Source organism: Xiphias gladius, chromosome 21 (assembly GCF_016859285.1).
Source record: "Xiphias gladius isolate SHS-SW01 ecotype Sanya breed wild chromosome 21, ASM1685928v1, whole genome shotgun sequence".
NCBI lineage: Eukaryota > Metazoa > Chordata > Actinopteri > Istiophoriformes > Xiphiidae > Xiphias > Xiphias gladius.
The window spans coordinates 500,001-526,828 of NC_053420.1; the positions used below are offsets into that span (position 1 = coordinate 500,001).

The following is a 26,828-nucleotide window of genomic DNA, read 5'->3' on the forward strand; positions in this document are numbered from 1 at the left end:
GTAATGGACCAGAGCCCTCGTTAACCACAGCAACAGCTGGGAAAAAGGTGGACTCCAAACTGTGTCTCTGATCTGCTGGTCAACGCTGCCTCGGACTCATCTAATGCTCCATGTGCTGGTCATAGTTCAGATGTGGTTGTGCGGCTGGTAAACAAAGCACATCCTGACTTCTACAAACAATAGACCACTTTGAAAAGTTTTCACTAGAAATTCTGGTGCCCAAACAAGCGCAGCGTGAACATTTCTTTTCTTTCTCCTGTAAGATCAAGGACCTGCCTCCAAGCCAGTGACTTCTCTTAAACGGCCTCTTAAAACATACTTTTATCACAGAGTCTATGATTTTATTTGACTTTTTACTTTAATGTTTTCAACCCCCTTTTATACTCCATCTCATGATTCTTCATTTTGTTGCCCTGTTGAAGCACTTTGTAACTTTTGGAAAGTGCTCTACAAATAAAGATTATTTGTACTGTTGTTATTAAATGCATCGCTGGAATCGGTCCTGCATCTGATATTTTTAATCTTAAAAAAAGCGTCTGTCTAATGGTTCTAAGTGTTGTGTGTGCATTAAACATTTCTGTGCTCTCTTCCCCTCAGATATCAAAGACTCTCTGATGCAGGCCCTGGCCAGCTATGTCTGCTACCCACAGTCCCTCAGGGCAGTGGAGAGGATCCCTGAGGAACAGTCAGTCTTTTTTTTTTTAAATGTTTCTTTTTTTTTTACCCTTTTCTTCATTCTTAACACTGACCTTGGTAATTTCAGGTCAGTCTCTGAGCTTTAGATCAGCTGCTGGTTTTTACTGATAAAAACAGCATGTTAGAGAAATTTGAATCTGGTTTTAGGTAAAATCATAGCACAGAGACTGCCCTTCTAAAGGTCACGAAAGACTTGAGAAGAGATTTTCTCATGATAATATGGTGCAACATCTCGCACTCAAACCGGTTCCCTTTTCCAGTAAAATAACTTAGTGTTAGTAGACACTGTGATGACAGATATGTGGGACTGGATGTCCCAGAAATGAACAGATGTTGCCTTTTAATCCATTTTTGGGCAAATTCCTCCACTCGAGGTTTTTTATATTTATGGAACCAAGAGACAGAAAAGCACAAAAAAAAAAAAATAAGAAAATGAAGAAACTAACAAAAAGCTAATAAAACAAAAGGTGGTGAGAACAGACACAGACAACAACTTCTCACCTTATTTTCTTTGAGACCTTTTTGGTCAATGTCCAAACCGGACCGTTCCTGGATGAAGTAGCCTGCAGTAGATTCAAAAGCAGGAAACAGGTGGTGGGTGGTTCACCTGGTTCTACAGGTGTAAAATCCCAGCCCTGATCTGTGATCTGTGATTTCAGACGCGTGGCCATGATGAGGAATCTGTTGGCTCCATATGAACAGAGACCCTGGGCTCAGACCAATTGGATACTGGTCAGACTGTGGAGGGTGAGAGCGCACACACACACACACACACACACACACACACACACACACACACACACACACACACACACACACACAAACACTTGTTTTATTACATCCGTGGTGACCCATCATTGACATAATACAATGAACCTGATTCTAACCTGAACCCTAAAACCAGATCTGAACCTTCATACAGCCCTTTGAAGGTGTGAGAACCAGACAAAATGTCCTCACTCCGTCTGGTATATAACTCAAACTGGTCCTTGCAAAGATAGAAGTACATAAACACATGGAAAATACAACCCACTGAATAATAATAATAAAATAAAATAATAATGAAGGGAAAAATAGAACACGTAGAAAGCATGAAGTCAAGTAGAGTACAACATCTCTGAAGAGGTGCAGCAGTGTGTGAAGCCTGGTGTCAGGCCTGTGTCAGGACAGTCAGAGCTGGTCACAGGCTGAAGTGAAGACATAAGTTTTATCTTTCTTTTAAAACTATTTTGTGAGCTGGCCTCCCCCAGGTCTATGGGTAGAGTCATCCAGAGCTTCGGGGTGGAACTGACGAAGGCTGAATCCCTGATTTTCCTTCGGTTGCTGGGAAGCTCCAGTAAACCAGCAGCAGGTGATCGCGGCTCCCATCAAGGCCGGTGTTGTTAGCCATGCTAGTAGCTTGTGTCCAGGGACAGCAGTGTCAACCAGTTGGTCCAGACTGAAATGTCTCAGTAGCTATTTTGGCAACTGTAGTAACCACTGCACATGTTCTTTAGTGTCTGACGCCCCATGTAAGAGACTCTAAATAGTTTACTGAGCAGTGAGCAGTAAAGCATATCAGGGCTGGACTGATAAATCTGCCAGGCTGATATCAGCTTGTTGCAGATCGTTACTAAGGCCCGAACCTTTACACATGCCACAATTACTGCTTTAGTTTGTTTCTGTTTTTTAAAGTGATGAAATAAAAAGTAAGCGATCATGAACATTTGAAGAAAGGCTGATTTTTAATGTCTGCCTGCTGCAGGGGTTGGATTCACTTCTTCACTTCAGGTCATAGAGTTGTCACGGGCTGATTTTTACACCGTGAAATGTGACACTTCTGAGTCTGAGACTGCGTCCCAATAAAAAAAAACAAACCTGTAGCAAAGTAGTCTGTTTATATGTATATATAAAATATATAACAGATGTATATATATATATTTAATCAGGTTTTTAAACTCCCAAATATCAACATCGACAATCCAGTATTGGTCCGGTTGTAACACGTACGATGGCAGCAGACGGTCGCTGGCGTGTGTCGTCTCTAGACGTCTATCTGAGCTCCGTGATGCTGTTTTTCAGGGTTGTGGTTTCGGCTACAGATACACTCGCCTGCCTCACCTCCTGAAAACCAAACCTGAGGACGCCAACCTGCCCAGTCTACAGAGTAAGTGGTGTCTGTTTGTCTCTGTCTGTTTCCATGGATTTTTTGGCAGCTTCGGTTGCTCCCTGTTTGTTGCCTCTGTCCTTCTGTTTGTGGGCAGCAGGGAGCCTAAACTGTCTGTTGGTGTGAATGTGAATGAGGCAGTGTTTAGCTGTGTTAGCGCTGCGGTGGACCGGTCCAGGGTGTCTCCAGACTTGGGCATTTTGTGTTGTTGGGATCACTTCCAGTCGTGAAGCTGAAAAGACTGAATCAATAATCTTTGCCTCCCTTCAGTGCGTTTTCTCGTTCTCACTCTCTCGTGCTCTTTGTCTGTTTCTGACTCTCTGGCTTGTAGTTTTTAGTCTCATGTTTTTTTCTCTCTGTACATCCCCTTCTATCATTTGTTTTTTTTTTTTTTTTTGAGTATGTGAGTGTTCCTGGTTCAGGTCAGAGTCCTCAGTTTTCTTTCACGAATTTCCATAAATAAATTGAGGCCCTGACTGCCTGTCTACAGCGGGTTTATTTTTACTACATCGCCGTTTGATTTACAGCTTAATCATCTGCGCGTGCGTGTGTGTGTGTGTGTGTGTGTGTGTGTGTGTGTGTGTGTGAGAGCTCACTAAGGAAGATATAAATGACACGTAAAGTTAAATGACATTTCTTGTCAACATGTGAATCAATGAAGTTGACATGATGCTTTTCTACAGACGAAGATCAGCAGTTTAGCTGAGGCAGCAGGAGGGAGATGGAGATCACAGGATACACATACACACACACACACACACACACACACACACACACACACACACACACACACACAGTGCTGACTTCAGTCACACCCTGGTGTTTTCTGAACCATGATGTAAAATCACGGCAGCAATAACGCTCGTATGTCAGGTTTTTCTAGTGTTGGCGGTTAGTTATGTTCTTTATTGAGTCATCTACATACAAACATCAGTCATCCTACAGTAGGAGACCTCCAAAATAAAGCTGCATCAAACATCAAACTGCAAACAATCAGTCTTCTGTCCCAAACTCTGCCAATCAAATCGGACACAAAAATCTCACTAGACAACAGGTCAGTTTTTTAGACTCTCCCAACCAGGAGAACTCATCAGAAATCCACATTTTAAAAATCTAAAAAACAAATAAAATAAATCAGTCCCACAAAATAAGATTTCTTCTCACTAATCCAGGGGAGTCCATGAAAACTGTCCCAGGTAAAGATCTTCGTAGTGACAACAGGAACTGAGAGTCTGTTCCAAAGTCGACTCATTTCTGTCTGATGTTTAGAGGCTCCCATCACATCACCACTGATGGACAAAACTGCTGTAAGCTAATGAACTCTCAGAAATGTTTGAATTGCTCTGAATCGAACACTCGAGTCACACCTGGGCCTCGTCCACGCGTACACGGATATTTAATTAAAACGGGGGTTTTCCTCCTACGTTCTTAGAAAAAAACCTCCATCCACAAGAAAACACAAAAACGCATTGTCAAGAGCCAAAGCAGCTGGGAAGCCATGTAGGCCAATCAGTAGCCTGACAGGAAAGTTGACACCGGTTCCAGTAGGCTAACATCTATGACCTCCGTTGTCAGTGACCTATATGCAGTTCGTGTTTGGACGAAAGGTCAAAACACACAGAAAAATCTACGTTTTAAAAACGCCCGTGTACGTGTGGACTAGGCCTTGATCCCAGCGCTCTACCTGCTGAGTTCACCGATGCTCATAAAGACGGTTCTGTTCGTCTGCAAGACAGCACTGTTGACCGGAGAGTACAAAAGTAATGCGCTGCATGCAGCTAATTGCTGCCTAAAATTAGTGGTTTCTCCTGGTTTGAACAACGTGAACAGAGTATGATTATCATCTGCATAAAGTGGTATATGGACAATCACATCATCTACTGAGAAACCAAAAGGAGTCAGAAAAACGACGTGAGCTGATCCTGATAATGAGAAGTGCACAGTTTGAATGATTAATTCTGCACTTAACCTTCGATAACATGAAACACAGATTGCCACTGAAACTGAAGCACAACGTTGATTCTTTGTCTGTTACGCTGCAAATGTTTGAGAACGCGGGAGATCGTGTCAGACAGTTTGGTGGTTAAATTAACGTTGGAAAACTCAATCAGTCATGGGTTGTTTTAATTAGAAAGTAATTCGCTCTGTGGTTGTAACATGCAAAGCAGGGTGAACAAAAAAAATTATTTTACAAAATTTTTACAAAAAACAAAATACTTAGAAAAACAAGGTTCTTTTTCAATACGTTGTTATTATTTTTTACAAAAGTAAGTTTATGATGCAATGGTTTAATGAATTGTTGTTTGTTTGCCGTCACCTCACATGAATTAAAGGGACACTCAGAGAAGATCTTACCCAGTGTCAGACAGAAGATCCATATCAGGTTTAACTCTGTGGGTCCAGTGAACAGACTGTTCAGACAGTCACTGTTTCATACTCGAAAACATGCAGATGAGAAAAGCTTTGTTGGGAATTCAGCTGGATTAAAACACTGTATCCGTGAGCACAGAGAGCAGGAGAGAAGTAGACAGATAAAGGACGGTCCAGCCATAGACTAGGTTTGGACCTGGTCTTGTTTTCTAGCCTAACCCGGCCCCTCCTCTAAACAGGCTTCTCCAAACAGTGTCACGTGTGAGAGACTCCCTCTTATTTTATCAAGTTGTTTTTAGCCACCGTGTTTTAAGCCCGTTTTATCTTGTTTTGTTCGTACATTATTTAATATTTTATTAGACTGTTGTGGATTCCAGTTTTGGCTTTATGTCGGAAAATCAGTTTGTAAACTTTGTTTAGTGGTTCCATAAATGAAGTTTTTTACCACGACTAAAAAACAACTTCCAGTCACTTCAGAGCTGTTGAACTTACTTGTTGTATCTGAGACGTCTCAACCAAGCTCAGTTTCACCCTGTCTGAACTGAACCACACTCAGCTGACTCTGGATGTGTTTAGCGCCATGTAAATGGCACTTTGAACTTATCGGACGACATATTTTTTCTTTCCTCCCGCTTTTGCTCTCTGTGCTAAGCTAAGCTAAACATGCCCCGGACTTACAGTGTCTGAATTGTGAACACAGAGGTACTACAAGCTCTTCTGACTGTGGCGAAGTTGCCGAGCATTTCCCGGCGTGTTTCTTTAATCATTTAATTTGTTTTTAATCATGTTTTGCGTGTCATCGTCCTCTGTGGTTCAACGCTCTTTCTGCTCCTCTGATCCTTTTTCCTCTTAATTGTGATTTTCTGCTCTCTCTTCTCTCCTGCATGATAATTGACTTTCATCTGTGTGCCTTCTCATTTGCATGCCTTTCAGGAGATCTGTCTATTGCTAGTTTCCAAAGTAAGTTATTTATTTCACCACTCCCATTTTGTTCAGCAAAAACTTACTTACTTACCTTTGTGAGTTGTGTTCAGTGCACAGTCCTACTTCAAGCTCCTCAGTCTGAAGTAGGAGTACATGTAGTAGGTAGATGTTCAGGACCAACTTTCCCAGGAGAAATTCAGCACAGTGGATGTAATTATGACTTCCCATTATCTCCACACATTGTGATTGTTTTTGTTTTGTGTTCCCTGGCCCTTTAGCTCTCATCCATATCCCCCTCCCTCTTCTCTCAACCAGTAATAAGTGGTGATTTATTATGGCGAGGTCGGTGGAATGTACACAAACACACACAAATCCCCAGGTTCTAATTTTTGACAGCAGAGAGGGGCAGGTACAGTGTGTAACTGGAATCATTACTGGCTAATAAAACTGGTGAAAACCTGAATATATTTGGACAGAAACCGCAGAGCGAGGTAGAGGCTCTAACGCACGTCCCTCTGCTCCTGCCTGCAGCAGTCTGACCTCTGTGTTTGTATCTTTAGGGTAATATACATAAAAAAAACTGTGTCTCTAATGCTTCAGAGCAGATGTGTTGATTTTATTATTCTGGGATGCTGCAGAAACGGAGGGCAGAGAGGAGAAGAGGGGAGGGGGGGTCAGGGAGAGAGATTATTTGACTTAATGAAAACTTGACTCCACAGAGTTCCCGTCACGTCTCCCAGAGGACGGAGGAGCTCCGCAGAGCTTTCCCTCTTCTTTCCCGTACACTTCTGGTCGTCGTCGTCGTCGTCCTCCTCCTCCTCTCCTCTGTGTGTTCGGTTCTTCTCTCTCCATTCTGCTCTGTCCTTCCCCCTGTGTCCCCCTGCCTACTCCCATGTAATCCCAAGTGTAAATCCACTTTCCAGTCTGCTCCTGCCATGCTGTAAACTGCACCGTGGGCTTGGCAGGCACAGGGTTGGCCACACCTGCTGTAGCTTCTGAATGTATCTACCTGCTTCGTCCCAGTTCTTCTTCCGGTGTGAGGGTGGAAAAAGATCTGCTGTTAAAACCACTGTGTCCTCTGTTTCTGCTGTTTGTTGACCCGTTTCCTCTCATCTGATTGGTTTAGAGCCATGTCCATCGTTGCTGCTGCAGAGACACATGGCGGAGCTGCTGAGTATGGACAAAGACATGGCCGCCTCCTTCCTCAACAGTGTCCTGAACCAGCTCAACTGGGCCTTCTCCGAGTTCATCGGCATGATCCAGGAGGTGAGACAGCACCGCTACGCCAAGCGTTCCCTGTTGCTGCAGAGATACGCGCTCGCTCTACTGTAATCTACCTGACATTTAGTGTCCCCTGAAACACTGGGTCTCCCTCTGTAACAGCGGAACCGTCGGTGGGAAAGGTGAGCTTTATTTATATAGCACATGCTTTAGGGAATATACCAGACTGACGAGAGTTAATCATAGTTTGTAGAGTATCTTGAGTGAGAGATGCCTCTGTGCAGCAGGCAGGTGATTGATTGACGTCTGTCTCCACTGATCAGTAGGAGAGAAATGTGTGAAACTGCAGCTTTTATTCCTGACAGAGTCGTCCACCGATTCGTTGGCGGGAACGTGTCTAATGTGACAGCAGTTAAGATTTACTGGTCCGGTCCTTTGAAGACAACAAAGACAACTTGACTAGCTGGTATTAGAGTCATGAGAGCGGAGCAGATGCAAGGTGAAGCCCCCATTTAAAAACAGCGTAAGGCTTGCTCTTTGTTTCCCGCTAATGAGATTATTTTGGCTTTTAGATAAATCCTCAGTAAGACTCAGTGAATCATCCAACTTTGCACCACTTAGCATTCTAATTGATCATTTTCCTGTGGGAATATCTGGTATTTTCAGCACAGCAGCATTAGTTATTGTTCCCTCCGTGATGCACAGCATTTCACTTCACACATAAACTGCCCAGAGAGCAGCTTCGTGTTTAGTTTTAGCTTCTCTCTTCTGTTCTTTTAGCCGTCTGTTGGTCCACCGCTCTGGTCCAGACTGAAACGTCTCAGTAACTGTCGGAAGGACTGTGATGACATGCGGTTCAGACGTTCCTGTTCCCCTCAGGATGAACTGGAATAACCCTGCTGATTCTCTTTTCTCAGACTTTTCATCTAGCGCCACCATCAGGTCGATATGTTAATATGTCCAGAACTGTGGTTTATGACCAAATACCTGCAGAACTAATGAGATTCCCATCAGCCTCAGCTGTGGCTGCTAATTAGCAAATGTTAGCATGCTACCAGGCTAAAGTAGCTGGTGAACATGGCGGACATTATACCTGCTCGGCTTTATAGGAGACTCTATAAATGTTATTGTAGTTGAAAGTGTTGTTTTAGGTGCTGAGCAGAAGTCAGCACATCTTTTGCCTCGTGGTTTCATTGTGCATTAGGTTCATATCACGATAGAACAAATGGCCAAACAGAATTTTCGGTCAGAAGGTAAAATGAGCCGCTGTGGTTGTCTGGAAGTTTTACCGTCTGCGGGTTCGTTGGTCGTCAGAGTGGCTAATAAAGTTATCTCCTCTCTGCTGTGATTCTTCAACAGAAATTTGCTGCACTCTGTCAGGTAGTGGGCAGAGACCAGGGTTTTAAAAGTCCTTAAAACTGATCTCACTCTGAGCTGCCCGTCAAGAGTAGATTTATTTGGTGACTTCAGCTCGGTAAAGATTTTTTCTCCCTCCCTCAGATCCAGCAGGCTGCGGAGCGTCCAGAGAGAAACTTTGTGGACACTCGTCAGCTGAAGGTAATCACACAGACCGTCGGCGTAGCTCCTTTGAAGGGAGAGGGACTGCATGCATTGTTTCCAATGGGATCAGATCTGGGCAAAGTCATTGTTCAGCAGGTCACAACTAAGTCTCAAGTCCTGGACTTCAGCAGCCGTTCAAGACCAAGTCCGAGATGTCCGAAACAAGTCGTTTCCCGCCATGCCATGTTAAATATTTAAACGCTGAACAGGAGGTATAGGAAATATAACAAAACAATGAATGGTTTAGATGCTTTGTATTCATTGTTTCAAATAAATTTGAAATCATTTAAGAGCAAAATGAGCTGCTGTTCCTGTGACTGGGGTTTGACAGAATTTGACAGAATGTCGTGGAAAAACGTTTCTCTGCTTCCATGTAGTCTTTGCATTATTACTCTCATTACCTTATAAAAAAAGGCTGACAGGGGAAAAAGAAAAGTAGGAAGCAAAATAAAAATCCCTTCACTCACAGTTCATTTATCATCGCACGACTTGAGTTTGCTCAGAACCTCTCACCTGTTGGATGCTGCTCTCAAAGCGACTTAATGACTTTAGCTAGGAATGAGCCTGTCAGTGTTTGTCACAGGTGTGTATTCAGGCTTCCCTGCTCGATGCAGAGTCACCTGGTGTGTTTATTCGGTATGTAAAACCTCGTTCCAGGTGTGTGCGACCTGCTTCGACCTGTCGGTCAGCCTGCTGCGTGTGCTGGAGATGACCGTCACTCTGGTGCCCGAGATCTTCCTGGACTGGTCCCGTCCCTCTGCGGAGCTGCTCCTCAGACGACTGGCTCAGGTAATGCAGACCAGGTTTAGTGGGTTCGCTGGTGGATTTCTGTCGTCTACCTGCTTCCACTTCGGCGAGGTCCTCTGAGTTAAGGGCGGGGTTGTCGCGGGGGTGTCGTTCGATCGTGTCTCAGGTTCCAAATGATGGGTTCACATTTTCAGGTGCCCAGAAGAAAACTGATCGAGATCCCTTCTAATGTAAGTGATGGGGGCAGAATCCGCAGTCCTCGCTCTGTAAAGACATGTTAAAAGTTCCAATGGGGTGTCGGCGTCTCTCCGCTGTGTCTCAACAAGGAAACACTGGCTACAAAAGCCGAAGTTTCTACGTGTAGCTCCAGGCTTTCTTCTTGTTGATACATGCAAAAACAGTGGAACATGCTGTCAAATGTTCAAATAGGGTAAAATGTCCTGTTTTATATTACGCTAATTGTTTCAGCTAACCACCAGTGACACACGTTACAGTCACTCCAGCACCTGTCTCAGAAGCTGCGTACTCACCGCTTCACCTCTGCAGTTCTGTCAGGTCTAATCCTCCCAAAGCCAAGGCACCTTTGAAGCTCCCTCACATTTAGGAACATTTTCAAATCGTTCGAAATTTGTAAATAGATTTTATGCTTAAGTCTGTGAGTAAAAGTGAAGGAGTTTTTACTTTTATCTTTCACCGGAGTTGAAGAAGGGAATATAGAAGTTTGGTAAGTCGGAGTCCTGAACTCTGGAAGATGGAGGGGAAGGAGTGTGTGTGTGTGTGTGTGTGTGTGTGTGTGTGTGTGTGTGTGTGTGTGTGTGTGTGTGTGTGTGTGTGTGTGAGAGTTGGGGTTAAGCAGTTTCTTTTGTTGTTGTCAGATTTCCTGTTCATTTGAAGTTGTTGCTGAGAAATACATAAATACTTGATATCTCTTCCTCTGCAGCTGTTGAACCAGGTGTTAAACAGAGTAACGGCAGAGAAGAACCTGTTTGATCGAGTTGTCAACTTAAGACTGCCAGGTACACACACGGACACACACGCACAGACACATTTGAAGTTTTAATTTGAATTTAGTGACAACAGAGATTAAAGTTCTGTAATTTCCCATTAATTTACCTAGAAAGTTTCCATAAACAAGGAGAGTGTAATTAGTTCAGCCCTGCCTGGGGGGGCAGGCGTCATCGCTACAATCAAAACAAATGTGTTTATCTTTGTGTTTCAGGTCTGGAAAGTGTGGACCACTACCCCATCCTGGTTGCTGTTACAGGGATTCTGGTTCGAATCTTGGTGGATGGCGACAGACAGGGGTGAGTCTGACCTGACCTTTTTACCCACAATGCACCTGAGCCATGTTGTTTTCGTCGGGGTGTTACTGGTTCCCTGCAGAGATCACTCTGTAGGACCTTTTCTATGTATTGGAAGGCACCAGTTTCAGGCTCAGTGCCAAACCATTCACTCATGTTTTAATTTAACATATCTGGCAGTTGATGTGACTGGTCTTGATGAAGGTCACTGTCTAACGAACAGGAACCAAAGCAGAGTACGCAGCTTTTTTCTCTGAGAAAGTTGACTGCAGTAATGTGGTTTATAGGCGTGGAAGGTGTGGATGACTCTTAGTAATTGACACCTGTGAGGCAGGTGTTTGTGAATGAATGTGCTGATATTAAACTGTGGGTAAAGACGGCGACGGTCAGGTGGAGCTAAAGATTGGGGTTATTTGTGAAACCACAAAGCAGCAGCCATAGGGAGCAAAGGAACCGCCCGGCGGGTGGCTGATGTCGTCCGACTTCGAGCGTGGACACATTATTCTAGGTGTTAGCCCTGGTGCTGACCCTGTAGTCGCAGCAGGTGAACAGACTGAACTGGCTTCCTTTGTTGCGTTGGGTTTTTGTAGAAGTTTGTTACCGAGTGAGAGCAGATAGAAACAAACAGTGTGCAGCTGCTGTACAAGGAGCTGAATGGACTGTATCAGTGTTAGTGCTGGCTTTTATTTTGGTGGTGCACGGGCCTGCGGTTCTTTGTCGTCGCTGTCAGAAGCTCCTGATGTCTGAGGGACAAGTCAGAAGCGTTGCTTGTAACTCTGGTCTCTGAACACGACACGGGACTTTCTCGTCTTGATCAGCGCTTGGTAGACCGCGGCAGTGTTCGTCGGTCGGCCGCCTCTTTGTTAGCGCTGCGGTTCAGCGCCTGACTCTGCTAAACTTGGTCTCTGGTTTAAAATGTTCACAGAATACTTCACCTTCACGTTTGCAGGTGATGTTCACACAACGCTGGTGTGTGTTTGCTGTACACTGGCTGTTGCACAGAGCTCTCACAACGAGGTTCTGCCTTTGTTCTGCCGATGCAACTTATTAACAAACAGCTTCTGTTGTAGCAGACAAAGCCCAGAAAGAGCAGAGTGTACAGAGCGGCTTAAAGTCATCACCAGACTGCTTCTTTAAAATCCTTTCCCATCCTGATGCTTTCCAAAGCAGTGTTGTGATTCTTAGGTGAATCAATTATTTTGCCCTCACTGTACAGATATGTACTGTAAAATTACAGAAAAAACGTTTCCCGTTTTTAATGTTCCAAACAAACTCACCTTAAACACACCTTTTTCTCTCTCTTTTTACAAAGAATATATAAAAATAATGTCCCCAGATACTGAGGCTTTAAATGACGTTCTTCCTGTAGCTTGTACCTGACACGGGAACAGTAAATGAAGCTGACGTAAAAGGTTTTATCCAACGTTGTGTTGCGCTGTGGAAAAGAGGATAACATGTATTTGAAGACGTGTGAAGACTCAGCAGTCACCCTGTACATCGTCTGTGACGATCACAGAGCCGGCGCTCTCGGCTTTTCATCAACGTTTGATTGAGCTTTAATCAACACGTCCGTTCCTCCAGTGACACGGCCGCGAAGACAAATCAAAACTCATTAGCTCTCGATAGCTCTCAGGGCCAACGACGGGGGGCCGCTGACAGTTTGGGGTCCACATGAAATGGCGGAGGGAAGAAATCAGCTGTGTGTTTGCTAAATTGTGTTTTGGGAGAGGGTCCCTTCAGGCCAGCCGTACTTTACAGCGTGTTCTCTGTGTGTGCTGCATTATTTGGATTAAAGTGTCCTGATGTGGCTGAAGGGTGTTTTTCTGCGTGGTTAATTGGGTTTCATCCAAACACACAGGGAAGTTCTAATCTCCGAAGAGTAACACTTTACCCTCATTTCACTGCTTCAGTGGCGTAAAAGAGACACTTTGGTTTCGGTCCTGTTTCTCCAGGCAGCCTCACACAAACATTAAATTCTCAGATAGTGTCTGGAGCCGTTATTTACCTCAGGGACAGTGAGAACCAGGCCTTTATTTCTCATTTTCCCTGTTCCCCAGTTAATACCGACTCGGCCTAACGTCCGTTTCCACCGCACTAACTCATCAGTGCAGCAGAGTCACGTCGTGCTCCCCACTCGGTGAAAAACACTCCATGGTAAAAACTGAAATCGCATTTTCATATCCTCGCTGATTCCAGCCATTTCTTCTTCGTTGTACTCCTGAGTGGTGTTATAAGAAACTCAACACCTCCTCAGCTCTTTTTCACGTTAAAAAGGCCTGTCTATATAAGGAAGGCTACAAAACCTTTAATGTGAAAACTCTGGAGGAAGTGTTGAGTTTCATTCAGGGGAGCTTGGTGGAAGGTCTGACAAACGACGACCGGTGCTGTGGAAACGGACATTTACGACAGGTAAACGAGCATCGGCCCCGAAGTAAAGGTCTGCTTCTCTCGCTCACCCCGGAGTAGATGAAGGCCACTATCTGAGAATTTGAAAAAAACGATTGGCCGATAGCTAGTTATCGGATTCTTTTCAATCTCCCACATATCGATATCGGTATTAGCCTCAAAAATCCGCTCTCGGTCGGTCCGGTAAATAGAACACAGACGAAACTAGAGAGGAACGTAGAACCCATTCCTCACCAAGACTGACACTCTCGCATTACAGGCTGGACTCTCCTCACATATACATGCGTTTACCCTCTCACTCTCACACACACATAATGAAGCCACAGTGGGGCTTAGCGAGGGGTGTCGACGGGCCGCAGTGTGGAGGAAATTCAATCAGCAGACGATGAAAGCTGCGGCTGCTGCCAAACAAACACCAGTGAGTGACGGGAAACTCTGGACGACAGCAACTGGATCCCCAGACCGAATCCCTTCACTCAGCACAGACTCATCCGTGTTTTGGCACCATCTGGTCTCCGACTGGGACTTTGCGGTACATCGGCATCTGCGGGAGTCATCAGTGACTTCATTGGAATCAAGATCACCCGATCCTGGACTTCATTGTAAACTCACGACTGAGCGTATCCTGCAGAACTAGGAGTAAGCGAGCGAGGGAGAGCAGAGCTTCGTCCTCTTTTGAGTTGCTACACAACAGACCTGTTGATCAGAGCCATCGTGGTGGGACAGACAGTCTGTCCGGTGTCCTCCTGCCCTCTGTCATCACCTCCATGAATTCTACTGCGGCTCGGTTTGACATGTAGTTGTTCTCGGTTACAGATGTTTCTGTTTCTGTTGTCAGACACTGAACCGGGATGAGATCCGATCGCGGCTCATAAAGACCACATTGAGCAGCAGGTGTTAGTGAGCTGCTGAGCTGCAGATAAAATCGTTATTTCATAATCCGGAGGTTGTCTGACGGAATCAGGGTAGATCCAGGCTCAGGACAGCAGCTGTGCTGTGACACCGTTTGTCATATATTGGAAGGGGTGTGAAGTTTTTCTCCCCTAGACCCTCTGAAGGGCGGCGTGTTATGGCGCGTTGGTTGTGTTTGTAGTTGACCAGCCGCAAATCAGCCTGTTCGTTGTCATTTTGCGGAAACTGTCTCCATCAGCCGCTCCGCTCCTCTTTTCTCGTATTATTAGCCTACACATTTCTTAGTATTCCACTCTCGTTCTTCGGTCGCTGCGTCAGGAAAATGGATTGATTGTCTCTCCATGTTCCCCCTGGCTCGCTATTTTTGGCTCAGCAGTTTTTCTAATTCTCCTCCTTATCTTTCGTAAAAGTTCTTTCAGTCAGGCTTATCCTGGACGTCCGAGCGAAGTCACTGAGTCACAGATTAATGAATGTGAGTAATGTAAATGTAACAGCCTGTGCTTTTTTAATCAACAGTGTCTTACAGCCACTGCACTGGGATTCGTGTGATATGTAATACATGAGATTTCTCTCATACGCTCTGCTGGATTCCTCTGTTGTTATGGAGGATGGATGTTGTGTATGAGCGAACCTTTGCTGGCGCAGAGCAGTTTACGTACACACAAACCCATATGTACAACCGCAGGGAGAGTAAATAATCAGCAAAAGGAGAAGAGGCCTGAGGACAGCAGCCACTTGGATTATCAGATGGTGACTCAGGCAGTGAGGGCCAGGCGATACAAACATTAAAGACACTGGCATCAACAGAAACTCTCCTCGGTAAGAAAATTCTAAACGTGGATAAACTGCTGCTTGAAACGTATGAATACCTCGGTCCCGACGCAGAGAGAAAGCTGTGTCTGACCAGTCACAGCGCAGTCGTAGAGTCGGGCAGCGAACGCATCGCGGGATGTCGTTTCGGTATCAGACGAGAGACGAGCGAGCGATCGATGTGATCGGATTCTTTTTATTTCCATCTGAGCCATTAACTCCCTGTTAACGACCTCTTCATGTGATCCTGAGTTGGATCAGCGGGAGCTCTATGAATGAATCACCGATCATCCTTCTGATGTTCAATAATGATCGCTGAGGTATCGTCACGATGGTGGTTTACAGGTACACGTGATGAATTAGTGCCCCAGCCGTGTATAATGAAGCTGCCCCGTGCTGTTGGAGAACCTCACCCCTGAGACGGTGCGACAGTCCTGCTGCACAGGGACTGAATTCACTCAGCAAAAGTTCCTGAGCCGCTGGTTCACGGCAGATCATCCGGCGGTAAAAACCGTAGCTCGGGACGAAAGAGAAGAGAGAGAGAAGTCTGCTCTGTGTGTCTGTTCTCAACTTATTAATTTCTGTTTGCTCCTTCTGTCTAAAAACACCAAAATATATGAACTCTGTGATCGTGGGACACATCTGTTCAGCATCGCAGGTAGAAACTGTGTGAGAGGACTCGTGTGTCAGGCCGGAGATTATGAGAAGGAAGCAACTAGATTTAATGATCATGAGTCCAGATGCAGGGAGACTTGGAGAGGACCTGTCTATTAACATCTGCTTTGACACTACTGGGACAATAATGATTATTTTATACTTTATATATATGAAGCTACAGCCAGCAGCTGCTTAGCTTAATCAACGCTGCATTTAAGTTCCACCCAAAATTCCCTTCTCCCTCTCCACCCACATCCACACAGAGCTGTGGAGTTGTCTGTAGGCTGGTCAGGGCCAGCGCCCTTTCGTAGTAGCGAAGGGCAGCTTTGGGATTTATCCAAATTCAGTCCCGCATAAACAAATTCCAGTCAGACCATTCTGAGGGATTTCATATTGCTGCAAAGTCCTCTTGAAACAGCCAGCACCCAGGCAAGACCAAGCATCGGCTCCCTTTAGCTTAGCTTAGCATAAAGACTGGAAACAAGGGGAAACTGCTAGCCTGTCTCAGTCCCAAGTGAACAACATCCACCCGCCAGCTGCTCTTTGTGGTGGTATTTGCATTTTCCCTCACAGAAAATGTTGAACTATCCCTTTAAAGTAGTGTTGACCAGCTTATAGTTGGTCTGTTTGAAGGAAAACATGACGATGAAGTTTATAGTTTGGGTTTGTTCTTGACAGTGTTTTGTAATTAAGTGGACATTTCTCCTGTTGTCTACCTGGGAATCTGGACAAATCAGGACCAGACTCATTTTTGTGTTTGTGAAGTAGAGACTGTACCTGTACCTGTGTGGTCTGTGTAGTGTACTTTGAGAGTTTTGTCAGTGTGGTGAGTGTTGACTGATTTCCTACTTAAATTCAGGTCTAATTAGTCCAGTGGGTTCACATCGGTCCGTCTCACCTCTCCTCTCTGCTTCCTGTCCTCTTTCTCTCATTCTCCTCTGTTTCTGTGATGAACAGGCTTTTGCTTTTGTCTTTTATCAGAAAACCCAGGAGTCCAAACGTAATGTGCCGTTTACAGTTACAGTTTTCTATAGAGATATGAAATAAAGATGAACTGATTAGAAAATTGACAGAAATTCAATATTTGGGCAAGTCTGATAATCGGTTGATGGTTTAAGTCATTTTATTAAACCAAAATGCCAGAAATTCACTTGTGCCAGCTTCTCGAATGTGAATATTTTCTGTTTGTTTTGTCTTCCTGAAAGAAAACTGGGTTTCTACCTTTGGGTTTTTGATCATTTGTTTTTCATAGTCGAGAAAATGGTCGACAGATTTATATAATGACGACAACAACAACAACAACTGTTAGTTACAGCCCCACAGTGAGTTTTAAATTTAAATAATCATGTTCCTTAGCACGTCCCTGTGGCACAATTTTATGTGGTGATTATGAATGGTCTGGATTTGGGACTTGACTTGGGACTTACTGGTCTTGATGTGGGTCTTGGTCTTCTTGGTTTTGACCTGAGACTTACTGGTTTTGGCATGGGACTCTCCTGCAAGGCAAAGCAAAGGGGAAACCTGTGTAAACCTGTGGCTCATTGATTATGTACAAACAGATGAGGAGAACTGCAGCGTAGCTCAGAGAGAGGAGCGTGTTCAGCGGCAGGATAAGACGACCTGTTAATAATTAAATGCTTTTTAATCTAAAAATTAGCTCGAGTGAAGAAGCATCAACCAATGATCGTCGTTAAGGCAATCAGATCTTTTTACAGTAAAAACTACACATACAAACGACTTGGTGGAGAGTTCTCTTCCCACAGGGGAAGATGGTGCGGGATGGAGAAAGGCTGGAGTCAGGTTTCAGCTCCAGACCAGCCCGGTTTCTCGGTCTCTGTGTTCTGTGTGCCGTCTCTTTTTAACACGTTAAATGTCTCCAACCTGTGAAACATCAACCGTCCATCCATACAAAAAAAGATGCGGAAGGCGGCATCGTGTCGAAGGCTTAAGAAAGATTAAAAAAAACCCCGACCCTCCAAACTCTTTGTATACGACGGCCTCAACATGTGGAGAGACTCTTTCACCTGCTGGGACTAGTCACAGCTGCTCAACAGTGATTGGACAGTCACCGTTCAGGGGCGGGGTTCAGAGCAGTGTACACCTGTCTTTCTATTCTCCGGACCGCCGTATTCTCTGTTTAAAGCAGATTTAATGCATCTCACTTTGCACAAACGGACTAATTTGTTGACATGTAGTTGTCCTTGCGTATGTTCTGGTTAGTTGGTAGCTCTTCCAACAGGAGCTGGTGCAGATCAGTAAGTCTGCAGGTTCTCAGCGAACTCCATCATCAGCTATGCTCTTAGTGAAGCTGGAAGTGTCTCTGTCCTCCTGTGCCAGTGAATGATCTCGTCAACCAACTAGCCTGCGTCTGTCCAGAGGGAACACAATCCACCTAAAGCTCCACTGTCGGAACATGTTATGTCTCTTAACCAAAGCGTGAAAATTACATCTGTTTTACAAAGACTCCAGTAGGTTACTGGTCCCTTTAAAACAGCAAATTGTCGTTTTTAAACTTTCTTTGTTTCTACAGATTAGTCCGATGAGATAAAACATGTTAATCAGTGAGCTTTAGAAGAACTGGTGGGTGGATTTTGTTTCCTTTGGACAGACACAGGCTAGCGAGGCTTCACCCTGTCTCCTGTCCCTATGATAAGCTAAGCTAACCAGCCGCTAGCTGTATTTACTGTACAGACAGGAGAGTGGTGTCGATCTGAACAGCCAGCTCTCGGACGGAAAGCAAAACCACGTATTTCCTAAAACATACTTTAACGTCTTTAGCCCCAAAGGCCATTTGGAAAATCCTTCATTACACTCACATTTGCCATTTTAGGCTGCAATTCACCCAGATTTCTAAAGATACCAAATATGTGTATAAAATGATGCTCAGGATGCTCTGAATGCTCACCTAATGCTGCACATATAAAACTGTTGTCTGAAAGTAGCCTCAACAAAGAGCTATGAGGGGGATCTGTACGACGTGGTCATGCAGGTACAGATTTGTTCTGTTAAACTACCCGAGGGGAAACTGAAGGCAGGCATCAGTGTTGCTGTGATTGACCTCAGATTGTTCTCTGCTCTCGGGGAACATGGCGAACATCAGTTTAGTGGTCTAATCACTCTGGCCTGTCCACCCATGATCAAAGTCCATCAAGGACTCTTCGTTAGCCTCTGCTTCAACTTATTGCTCCCATGAGTGTCCACCCATAATGGTGTTTATTGACCAGCGAGTATAGAATCCATCAGCATTGTGTTGATGGTATTAAAATGCTGCTCTTCCTTTAAATCCACGCTTTTAATTTATCCTGCTGACTCCAAAAGGAACTGTGCAAATAAACAAGGACGGACTGGCCACAGTTTTTGAAAGGCAAAGGATCGTGTGCTGTTCCCAGATCCTCACCCTCAAGTTATTTTAACTTTTACTGTGCTTGGCTGGACCGCAACAGTGGGGCCAGGCCTTTAAATGCGAATGTCACTGACTGAGTGACTGAAGTTGCACCATTGGTTGGACGTCCGAATGTCGGGTTGGGACGTCGGGTTTTCCCTCTGCAGGCACACTTCTCTATGCGTCTCAGTCAACTGAACGTGCGTCAGCTGACACAGACGTGAATGAGCTCCTAACTTTCTATCTGACCAACAATTTTACAGGTAGATGTACCTGAAATCACAGCTCAGCCGTCGTCTTCAACTCATGTGTCTGGTGATTCTGTCAGACGACGTCGATGTTGTAAAACCAGGATTTCAGCAGCAGGGCAGCAGCTTGGAAATGTCTTGGAAGCGACTGCTGGTTAACATGTCGTCTCAATGGGCCACGTTTCAGTCACTGTTTCATACTGGTTCCGTCGTCTGACAACAGAACCAGACAAACATGTAGATGAGAACAGATTTATTGGGAATTCGGCTGCATTAAAACACTGTATATCACAGAGAGAGGAGAGGAGAAGAGCAGACAGAGATGAAGAGCCTCCAGCACAGTTACGACCTGACTTTGATCTCTTAATTGCTTTAATATGCTTGCTATGCTTGCTGTTTATTTCTTTCAGTTGGTTTTTTTTTTGTTTTTTCTTTGTGTTTTCTTTTTATGGGATTGATATGTTGGTGTTGTTGTGTGTTGTTGTGAGAATAAAAACCATAATGCCATGGTGCGCTGACATCACTGCTGGCTGGAGTTACTGGTACAACACGGCTGACTCCAGAGGGAGCTGAGCGAAGTCTGATAATTGTCCTCAGGTGATGTCACCTGAGTCACTGTGGGTCGGGTCTGAGGACTATGAATCTGGGGCTGTGGAGTTAGAAAGAGGTGAGCCGACCGGACCTCTGTAGCCCCCCAGGCTCCAGGATACATTAGCTGCTATAAGCATAACACACTCCAGTCTACCGCCCAACTGTCAGAGGTCCAGGTGCAGTGTGGGTAATGTAGGCAGCAGGTTTTGAAAAGGAAGAAGAATTTTGGAATAAAGTTGAGGATATCTCTGGTTCTGCTGCCTGGAAATTGATCCTTCTCTTTTTAAAACTGTCCATCGTTAGTCTGACTCTTACAGGCGAGTGATGATAAATCTGTGCAGGACTTTTTTTTATTTTTTAAAAGACTTCTGGTAACCCTGTAGTAACCGATGTGTTATGTACCTGTCTGAATGTTGATAGAGTTGAGAGGGATGTAGAGATGTAAGAGTAAAGAGACTGTGAGGAAGCTATGCAGCGAGCTGAGACAGCAGCTGGCAGCGATTATCAAACTGAGAAATGAGATATTCTAAACAAGAATTAGACCAAGATTATTCATCAGTAAACGCAGAGTCCAGCTGGGGAGGATGGGAATGTCATTCGTTTTGCAGGTATGTTGTCAGGTATGTTGACTGGATGAAGTACCTTGAAGCTTTGGTTGTCCTACTGTCTGTGCGTCTCCTGTTTATTTGCCTCTTGGGATACTGAACATTTTGCAGCCATTACTGTCGTGATCTGTGCAGTTTGAGACTCAAAAAACATCTCCTCATGTAGAGGTCTCCATAAGCTCGCAGTCATTCTGGTTTGTTTTCTAACCTGCGTGTAAGTCGTGATGACGTTGCTCGGAAACCCGCGTGTTTCGACTCACACCAGCCTGTCAGGAAGCTGTCGGCGAAGGCGGAGCAAACACACCACAACACGGTGACTAACCCACGGGGGATGAATAAGTAGCTTGCACAGCTTTCCCGCCGTGCCCTGATTGGTCCTCCATTCATTCTTCACATCTGTCCATGTCACCCGATGCATTGCCTCTGCCTTCGTCTCCGTGTGTGTCTTTTTCACACTAACAGTCTGTATCACTCACCGGAAGGACAGTCAGACACAGACCTGGGATGTTTCTGGTTACACTGCCCCTTTTTAGGTTTCAGCATTTTTATGCATTTATGAAATAAATGAAGTTAATCGTTACAAACATCACAAACGGCTTCAAATTACCTTCAAAATCGAGTACGTTTATTCAAACACAGTATTTGTAAATGTATAAATATGATTCCAATAATGTGGACTGAGCTCAGTCTGAATATGAGTTTAGACTGAGCTCAGGTACCAGTTTGTAAAAACAGGGCCTTTAACATCCCCCTGTTCTCAGCTCAGCGCTGCCGGGGTCAGTGTTACCGTCAACGAAAAACTGTGATGAAAAATATTTGTCTATTTTTCATGACGAAAATGAGACGACGACGATAAAATGTTTAACTTTATTCATCAACCAATAAAAACGAAACGATGATGTGAAAGACGGATGAACGAAGTAATGACTGTTTTGATTTAAGGTCTTATGAAACGAGCTGCAGAATCACAGACTGTAGCTCCCGATCAGTGAAACGGTTTCCTCCTGCAGCCGGTGATATCTCGATCTGCTTGACCTGCCGCGCTGACGAAGATGACGAAGCAGGTTGTATTCCTTAACGGTCCGTAGCGGTTCTGTTCAAACTGCTGGACTCACGGAAGAGAGTGTGTCTGTGCTACAGAGCAGCGTCACATGGACGCTCCCCACTTCCATGGTGAACCGACATGGTAGAAGATGCTCTCAGAGCAACACTCCAACTCTGACATGCATGAATTTTCGGTAGTGGACTTGTGTGTTTTACATCTTTCTCTCCTACTGTACCACCACACTACACAATAATTAATTGAATGGGAAAGCAGCCGTCCACTGAACAGCCTCGAGCTGTGTTCTGAGCTCACATGCAACCTGCTTTACTAATAGCTTTTGCCCATTCGTGGGCGTTGAAGTGTTTGCATGTAATAAATCAGAGAGGCAGCGTTCCAGTTTTTGTGGATTTCAGGGGAAAGGGTCTCCCGGCAGCCTCCATGCAACTGGACACCTGTGCACATTTTTTTGGGTCAGACTCAAAGTCATCAAATTTGCTGGTCTCACAGCAGACGTAGGTGGGACATAAAAATAAGATGAAAGCTCCTATTTTCCAGCAGCTGTCTTCGGTGCTGTGGCTCTCCTGGAACTTACTGGCTTTTTTTAAGGCTTAATGAGCAGTCACAGAGGCTGAAAAAACACTGTGGAGTATTCAGTGCTTTTCACTGTGAGTAAAAGTTAAAGGATCAGTCTGGAGCTTTTTCTGTATTTTTCCCATAGTCAACAAATCCCATGTGTGGAGCCAAACCATTGATGTGTCACCTCAAATATACAGTTTGATTTTAAAAAAAGGCAAAACAAACAGAACACTCGGCAGGTGCTTCGGATGCACAGGTAGGCAATTAACATCCATACAAAAAACAATGAATTCCCAAAGCATTCGAGACATGCCGCTTCATTGAGGTACCAAACCTGCACCGTTGGGTAATTCTGAAACATACAAGCTATGGTAGAGATATACAGCATGTTATGAATGAACCATCCCCGACCCTAACGATGTGAAGGCTCGTTGATTAATGTCTCAGCCTTTGCTTTTGAAAACGTCTTTGTGGCTCTGCTCCTTTTATTCCATCTGGCAGACTTTGTGACAAACCATCAGTGACGTGGCTTCAGTCCGAGCTCCAGCGTCTGGATGTGAAAGTGCTGCAGCGTCAGATTTCATCCATCACGCTCCTCATTTCTGTCTCTGTCTTCAGAAGACGCAAATCATTTAACACCAACCCGAAACAGTGGAAACATCAGAGAGGCTGACAGAGATCAGCAGGGTGGGGGCTCCACCGGCCCCCTGTCGGCAGACGGCTCAGAATGAAAACCTGAGGATTTCATGGAGATTTATGAAAGGAAAATTTTACTTTCTGTTTTTTTCCAAAGTGTCAGTTTGTTGTAGGAACAGAAAAGACGTGTAACATCTGTTACACCTGGACCAAATACTGTTGAAAAGTCGAAGGTTTTTAGATTATAACCTTTATTTTAACGGCATCTGACCGGTTCCACAGAGTCTCCTGGACAGATTTCCTGCCGACAGCATTTAAAAAGTGAAATCCTTTACATACATCACAACCTGGATTCTTCTCTGGCTCCCCCATCTCCTCCTCTGTCGCAGTAAATCTGGTACTCTCTCGGTCTGTCCCTCCTCTCCTCCCCTCACTGAGGACTTCATCTTATTTTTGTATTATTGGGGTGGAGAAATCTCACGTTGGCTTCCTTTACCTTCTCTCTTTACCCCCCCAATCCCTCCCAACCCACCGCAGTCCCTTTGACAGCCTCCCTCTAAAACTTTGCCTCTGTGTAGTGACTCATTCATATTTTAATGGTGATATTTGCAGTGGATTTTATCATCCCATCATCCCCACGTCTCCCTCGCCTCTCTCTGTTCAGATCAGGACTATTACCAGCCCCCCCATCCCCCCAACCCTCCACACTGTAGAAAATCAATGGTGCTAATTATTGTCCATTACCTCAGGCTGAAAGACATGAGAAGCAGCTCCCAGCCATCCGCAGATTAGATTAGGACCGGGGCTAATTAGCTTAGCAGCTATGGAGCATGAGAGGCCTGGGCTCTGGGGATGTTGTTTTTTTCCACCACATGAACCCGGCCTGCTGTGATTTTTATTGCTCCGTGCGATCGCTGCATTCACTGCTGAATCTCTCTCAGCTGGGAGGATCGTTTTCCGATACGTAGTCGAGTCACGGAGAGTCCGGGAGGGGATGTGGTTTCGGGGAGGTTTCCCTGTGCGGTCGTCGTTGACTCTGAGATAAAATGTGCAACGTGTTCATGGAGAGCGCTCCAGTATGTACAGCAGATTTAGACATCACGATAAGAACTCATTTTCAGTTTATTGATTTTATTTTTAATTTAAACGTTATTTGACAGGGACAGTGCGGGCTGCCGATGATGTGCAGGTTGATGACATGTATTCATTTATAAGGACGGTGCACATTGTTCAACATTTCTGGAAATGTGTCAGTGTTAGCCGGCCGGGACAGAAGTTTCTCAAACCAGTGAAGTCAAGTGATGCTTAAAATGATCTGATGTTCTCCATAAAGAGAACGACTGCAACACAAATAATCATTCACAAAGACAGGGCACGAGCCACAAAGAGCAACAGGAAACAGAGAAGCATTAGCGACATAATTCAGCAGCAATATCCACCAATCAGCACACGGAGCCGTGCAGCAACACAAAGCAATAAAACACAGCTGAGCAACACTGGTTCGAACCTGTTTCTGACACATGCAGCGACGAGACATGAGACACAAATAAAATACCATATCCACGATGTTGATCCTGGTAAACATGGGACGAGTCAGCAGAAGGTTAGCCAGTGATAACAACAGCAACAGTAATACAGTTAGCTGTGCGTGTTGTGGGGATGTCTGACCTTTCAGAAGCCAGGCCTTGACTTAAACTCTGCAAACAGACAAGATAAAACACCAATATCACAATCAGAAACAAAAAGAGAGACAACAATAGTTCCCAACGAGAGGTTACACCGTCAGTAATGTCAGCCCAGACGCTGTCATATCAGTTCTGTCCGACGTCAACAGCGTTGCAGAGACTGCAGGTCTCACACAGTTTTTCAAACTACGTCTAAAATGTTGACAAGTATTGTGTTTGATATAAAATATCCCTCGGTGAAGAACCGCAGCGACATGGTTGTTTTACAAGTGAACTAATCCACTAGTTCAAAAGTGGCTCAACCAATCTAACGGCTAAGTAACCCTAAGAATGATGAGCAGGGATGGTAGTGTCAGTCTGCGGTCCACTTTGGTCCAGACTGAAATGTCTCCGCAGCTGCTGGACGGATTGAGACGAGATGTGGTTCTGCATGCGGGACTCTCTGTAGTTAGCACTGGCATGAAAACGCTGGCAGTGATCAGACCGAGTTCACTGTTATCAACCCGTCTTTCGCTCACGTTGCATCACTGCTGGCTTACATTACCCCATTCATCACCATCAATATATTTTTGTTAGTGTGATGCCCCAAGAAGCCCTTTCAGAGTTCTCACCACGTTGAGATAGGACAGCAGGCGATGGACTGCAGAACGGGTTGTGGTGGAGGTGCCGCCGTGTCATTGTGACCAGGAGAGAGAGGTGATCCCCCAGGTCATGTGAACATTCGATACTTGATTAGCTGCAGGCTCTCTCTGTGCAGAGGGAGTTATTATTCTCTGCTCTGCTGACAGAGACAATCTTACACATGCAAACGCTCCTGATTTTCATGGCCCGCTGTTCCTCTGGGGCCTCATTTCGGCCAGATTCCCCCCATATGTAACCTGCACACCAACGTTATTCATTAAAACTATAGATACAATCTAGAGCCTACGCTGAGCTGGACTATGGACTGCACTCGCCTTTTATGAAGAGTAATCGTATTTTAGCGGTGTGCAGAAAGCAGAGGGGATGACTAATGAACGCCTAGGCCCCTCTTAGAACCGGGTGGTACAGCTGCTGGCATGTAGACCAGCGCTGGTTGTTACAAACTATACCGTAAATATAGGTGAAATAATACATTTACACCCTGTGGTTCTGGTCCCCTTCTGCATATGCACAAAACGAAGCCTCATTTATGTCTTTAAAGTCCAATACACACAGTACGCTCAGTCCTGATTTATCCAGCGGAATAATGTTCGGGGGTTTGGGGGATTGCTATTGGCTACTGTCCTGCAGCTCTATGAACTGTCCAATGAACAAAGCACACTAGGTCAGTTACTGTGTGTTGTCTGCTGATTTGTCAAAAATGTAATAACTCTGAAGCTGTCCCCCTGCCTGGGTTTGGAGTGTGACCCTCTGCCAACGAGGCAAAACACAAGTGGAAAACTGCACCGGACTTCGCTGAAAAGTCTCTCAGGACGTAACCTTCATTCGGTGGCGTCTGAGGAGCATGTTTTCAGCTTGTAAAACGTTGTACTGGATCTCTGGGACAGACTTCTTGTCAGCAGGGCCTACAGAGCGAGATCCTTTACAGACACGACGGTGTCTGGTGTAGGGGTTTAGAGGCGACACACCATTGATGGAGGTTTGTTCACCTCCGCCATCTGTAGCCTTAGTGTCAGTCAGCAGCTGTGTGTCTGTCAACAACTGCCTGGACAGTTACGGTAACATTCGACGTGTCGCGTGTCTCCTGAAGACAGTGGCATCCGTCGTGATTTGTCTTTCTTTCTGTCACGTCTCCATCCGCCTGCTTCTCTTTTGTCAGTCAGTGCAACACACAAACCGACTCTTTTCTCTCTGTCTGTCTCCTTCTGTCAGACGCTCAGGGATGCAGGTGGTTAAATTGATGCACTTCCACCCAGCATCCATTGTGGTTCAAAGGGGTGGAGTGAGGGGGCGTCTGTGATGAGCCTCTGCCAGGAAAACACATCTCTTTTCTTTTTTTTTTTTCTTCTCGTCACTTCTGTGGAGCAAACCCAGAAAAGCTCTTATTCCTGGACGTGTTGTAAATAGGCTCCAGCGGAGCGTACTGTACATCCACCAGTGAAATGTTCTCACTCTCCCAGTCAGCCTCCAGTGCCAGAGATTCCTTCATGACCGATGTCTCCAACAGGCCAGTTTGTGCTTTTACAGCGTAATGCTTCGTGTGACATGTCAGCGATGAACGCGCTTTTTCTTATTTACTGTTCGTGGACAGAAAACTCCAGATGATTTATTGCATGGAAGCACAGATCTAAACAAGCTCAGTTATGTAGTGGTTGGGTAGAGCAGATG

The 26,828-nt window shown here is 45.0% G+C and overlaps 1 protein-coding gene across 3 annotated transcripts in view; it reads left to right on the plus strand.

Moving 5' to 3' along the window:
- The window catches only part of LOC120807266 (E3 ubiquitin-protein ligase RNF123), a 144,728-nt gene that overhangs the window by 40,005 nt on the left and 77,895 nt on the right, over positions 1 to 26,828 (plus strand). For all 3 annotated transcript variants that reach the window (XM_040159050.1, XM_040159049.1, XM_040159052.1), the window contains exons 29-36: positions 598 to 685; positions 1,356 to 1,443; positions 2,758 to 2,842; positions 7,263 to 7,402; positions 8,858 to 8,914; positions 9,575 to 9,706; positions 10,605 to 10,680; positions 10,884 to 10,968. In XM_040159050.1, the coding sequence (XP_040014984.1) occupies positions 598 to 685; positions 1,356 to 1,443; positions 2,758 to 2,842; positions 7,263 to 7,402; positions 8,858 to 8,914; positions 9,575 to 9,706; positions 10,605 to 10,680; positions 10,884 to 10,968 (751 nt within the window). The remainder of the gene's footprint in view (positions 1 to 597; positions 686 to 1,355; positions 1,444 to 2,757; positions 2,843 to 7,262; positions 7,403 to 8,857; positions 8,915 to 9,574; positions 9,707 to 10,604; positions 10,681 to 10,883; positions 10,969 to 26,828) is intronic.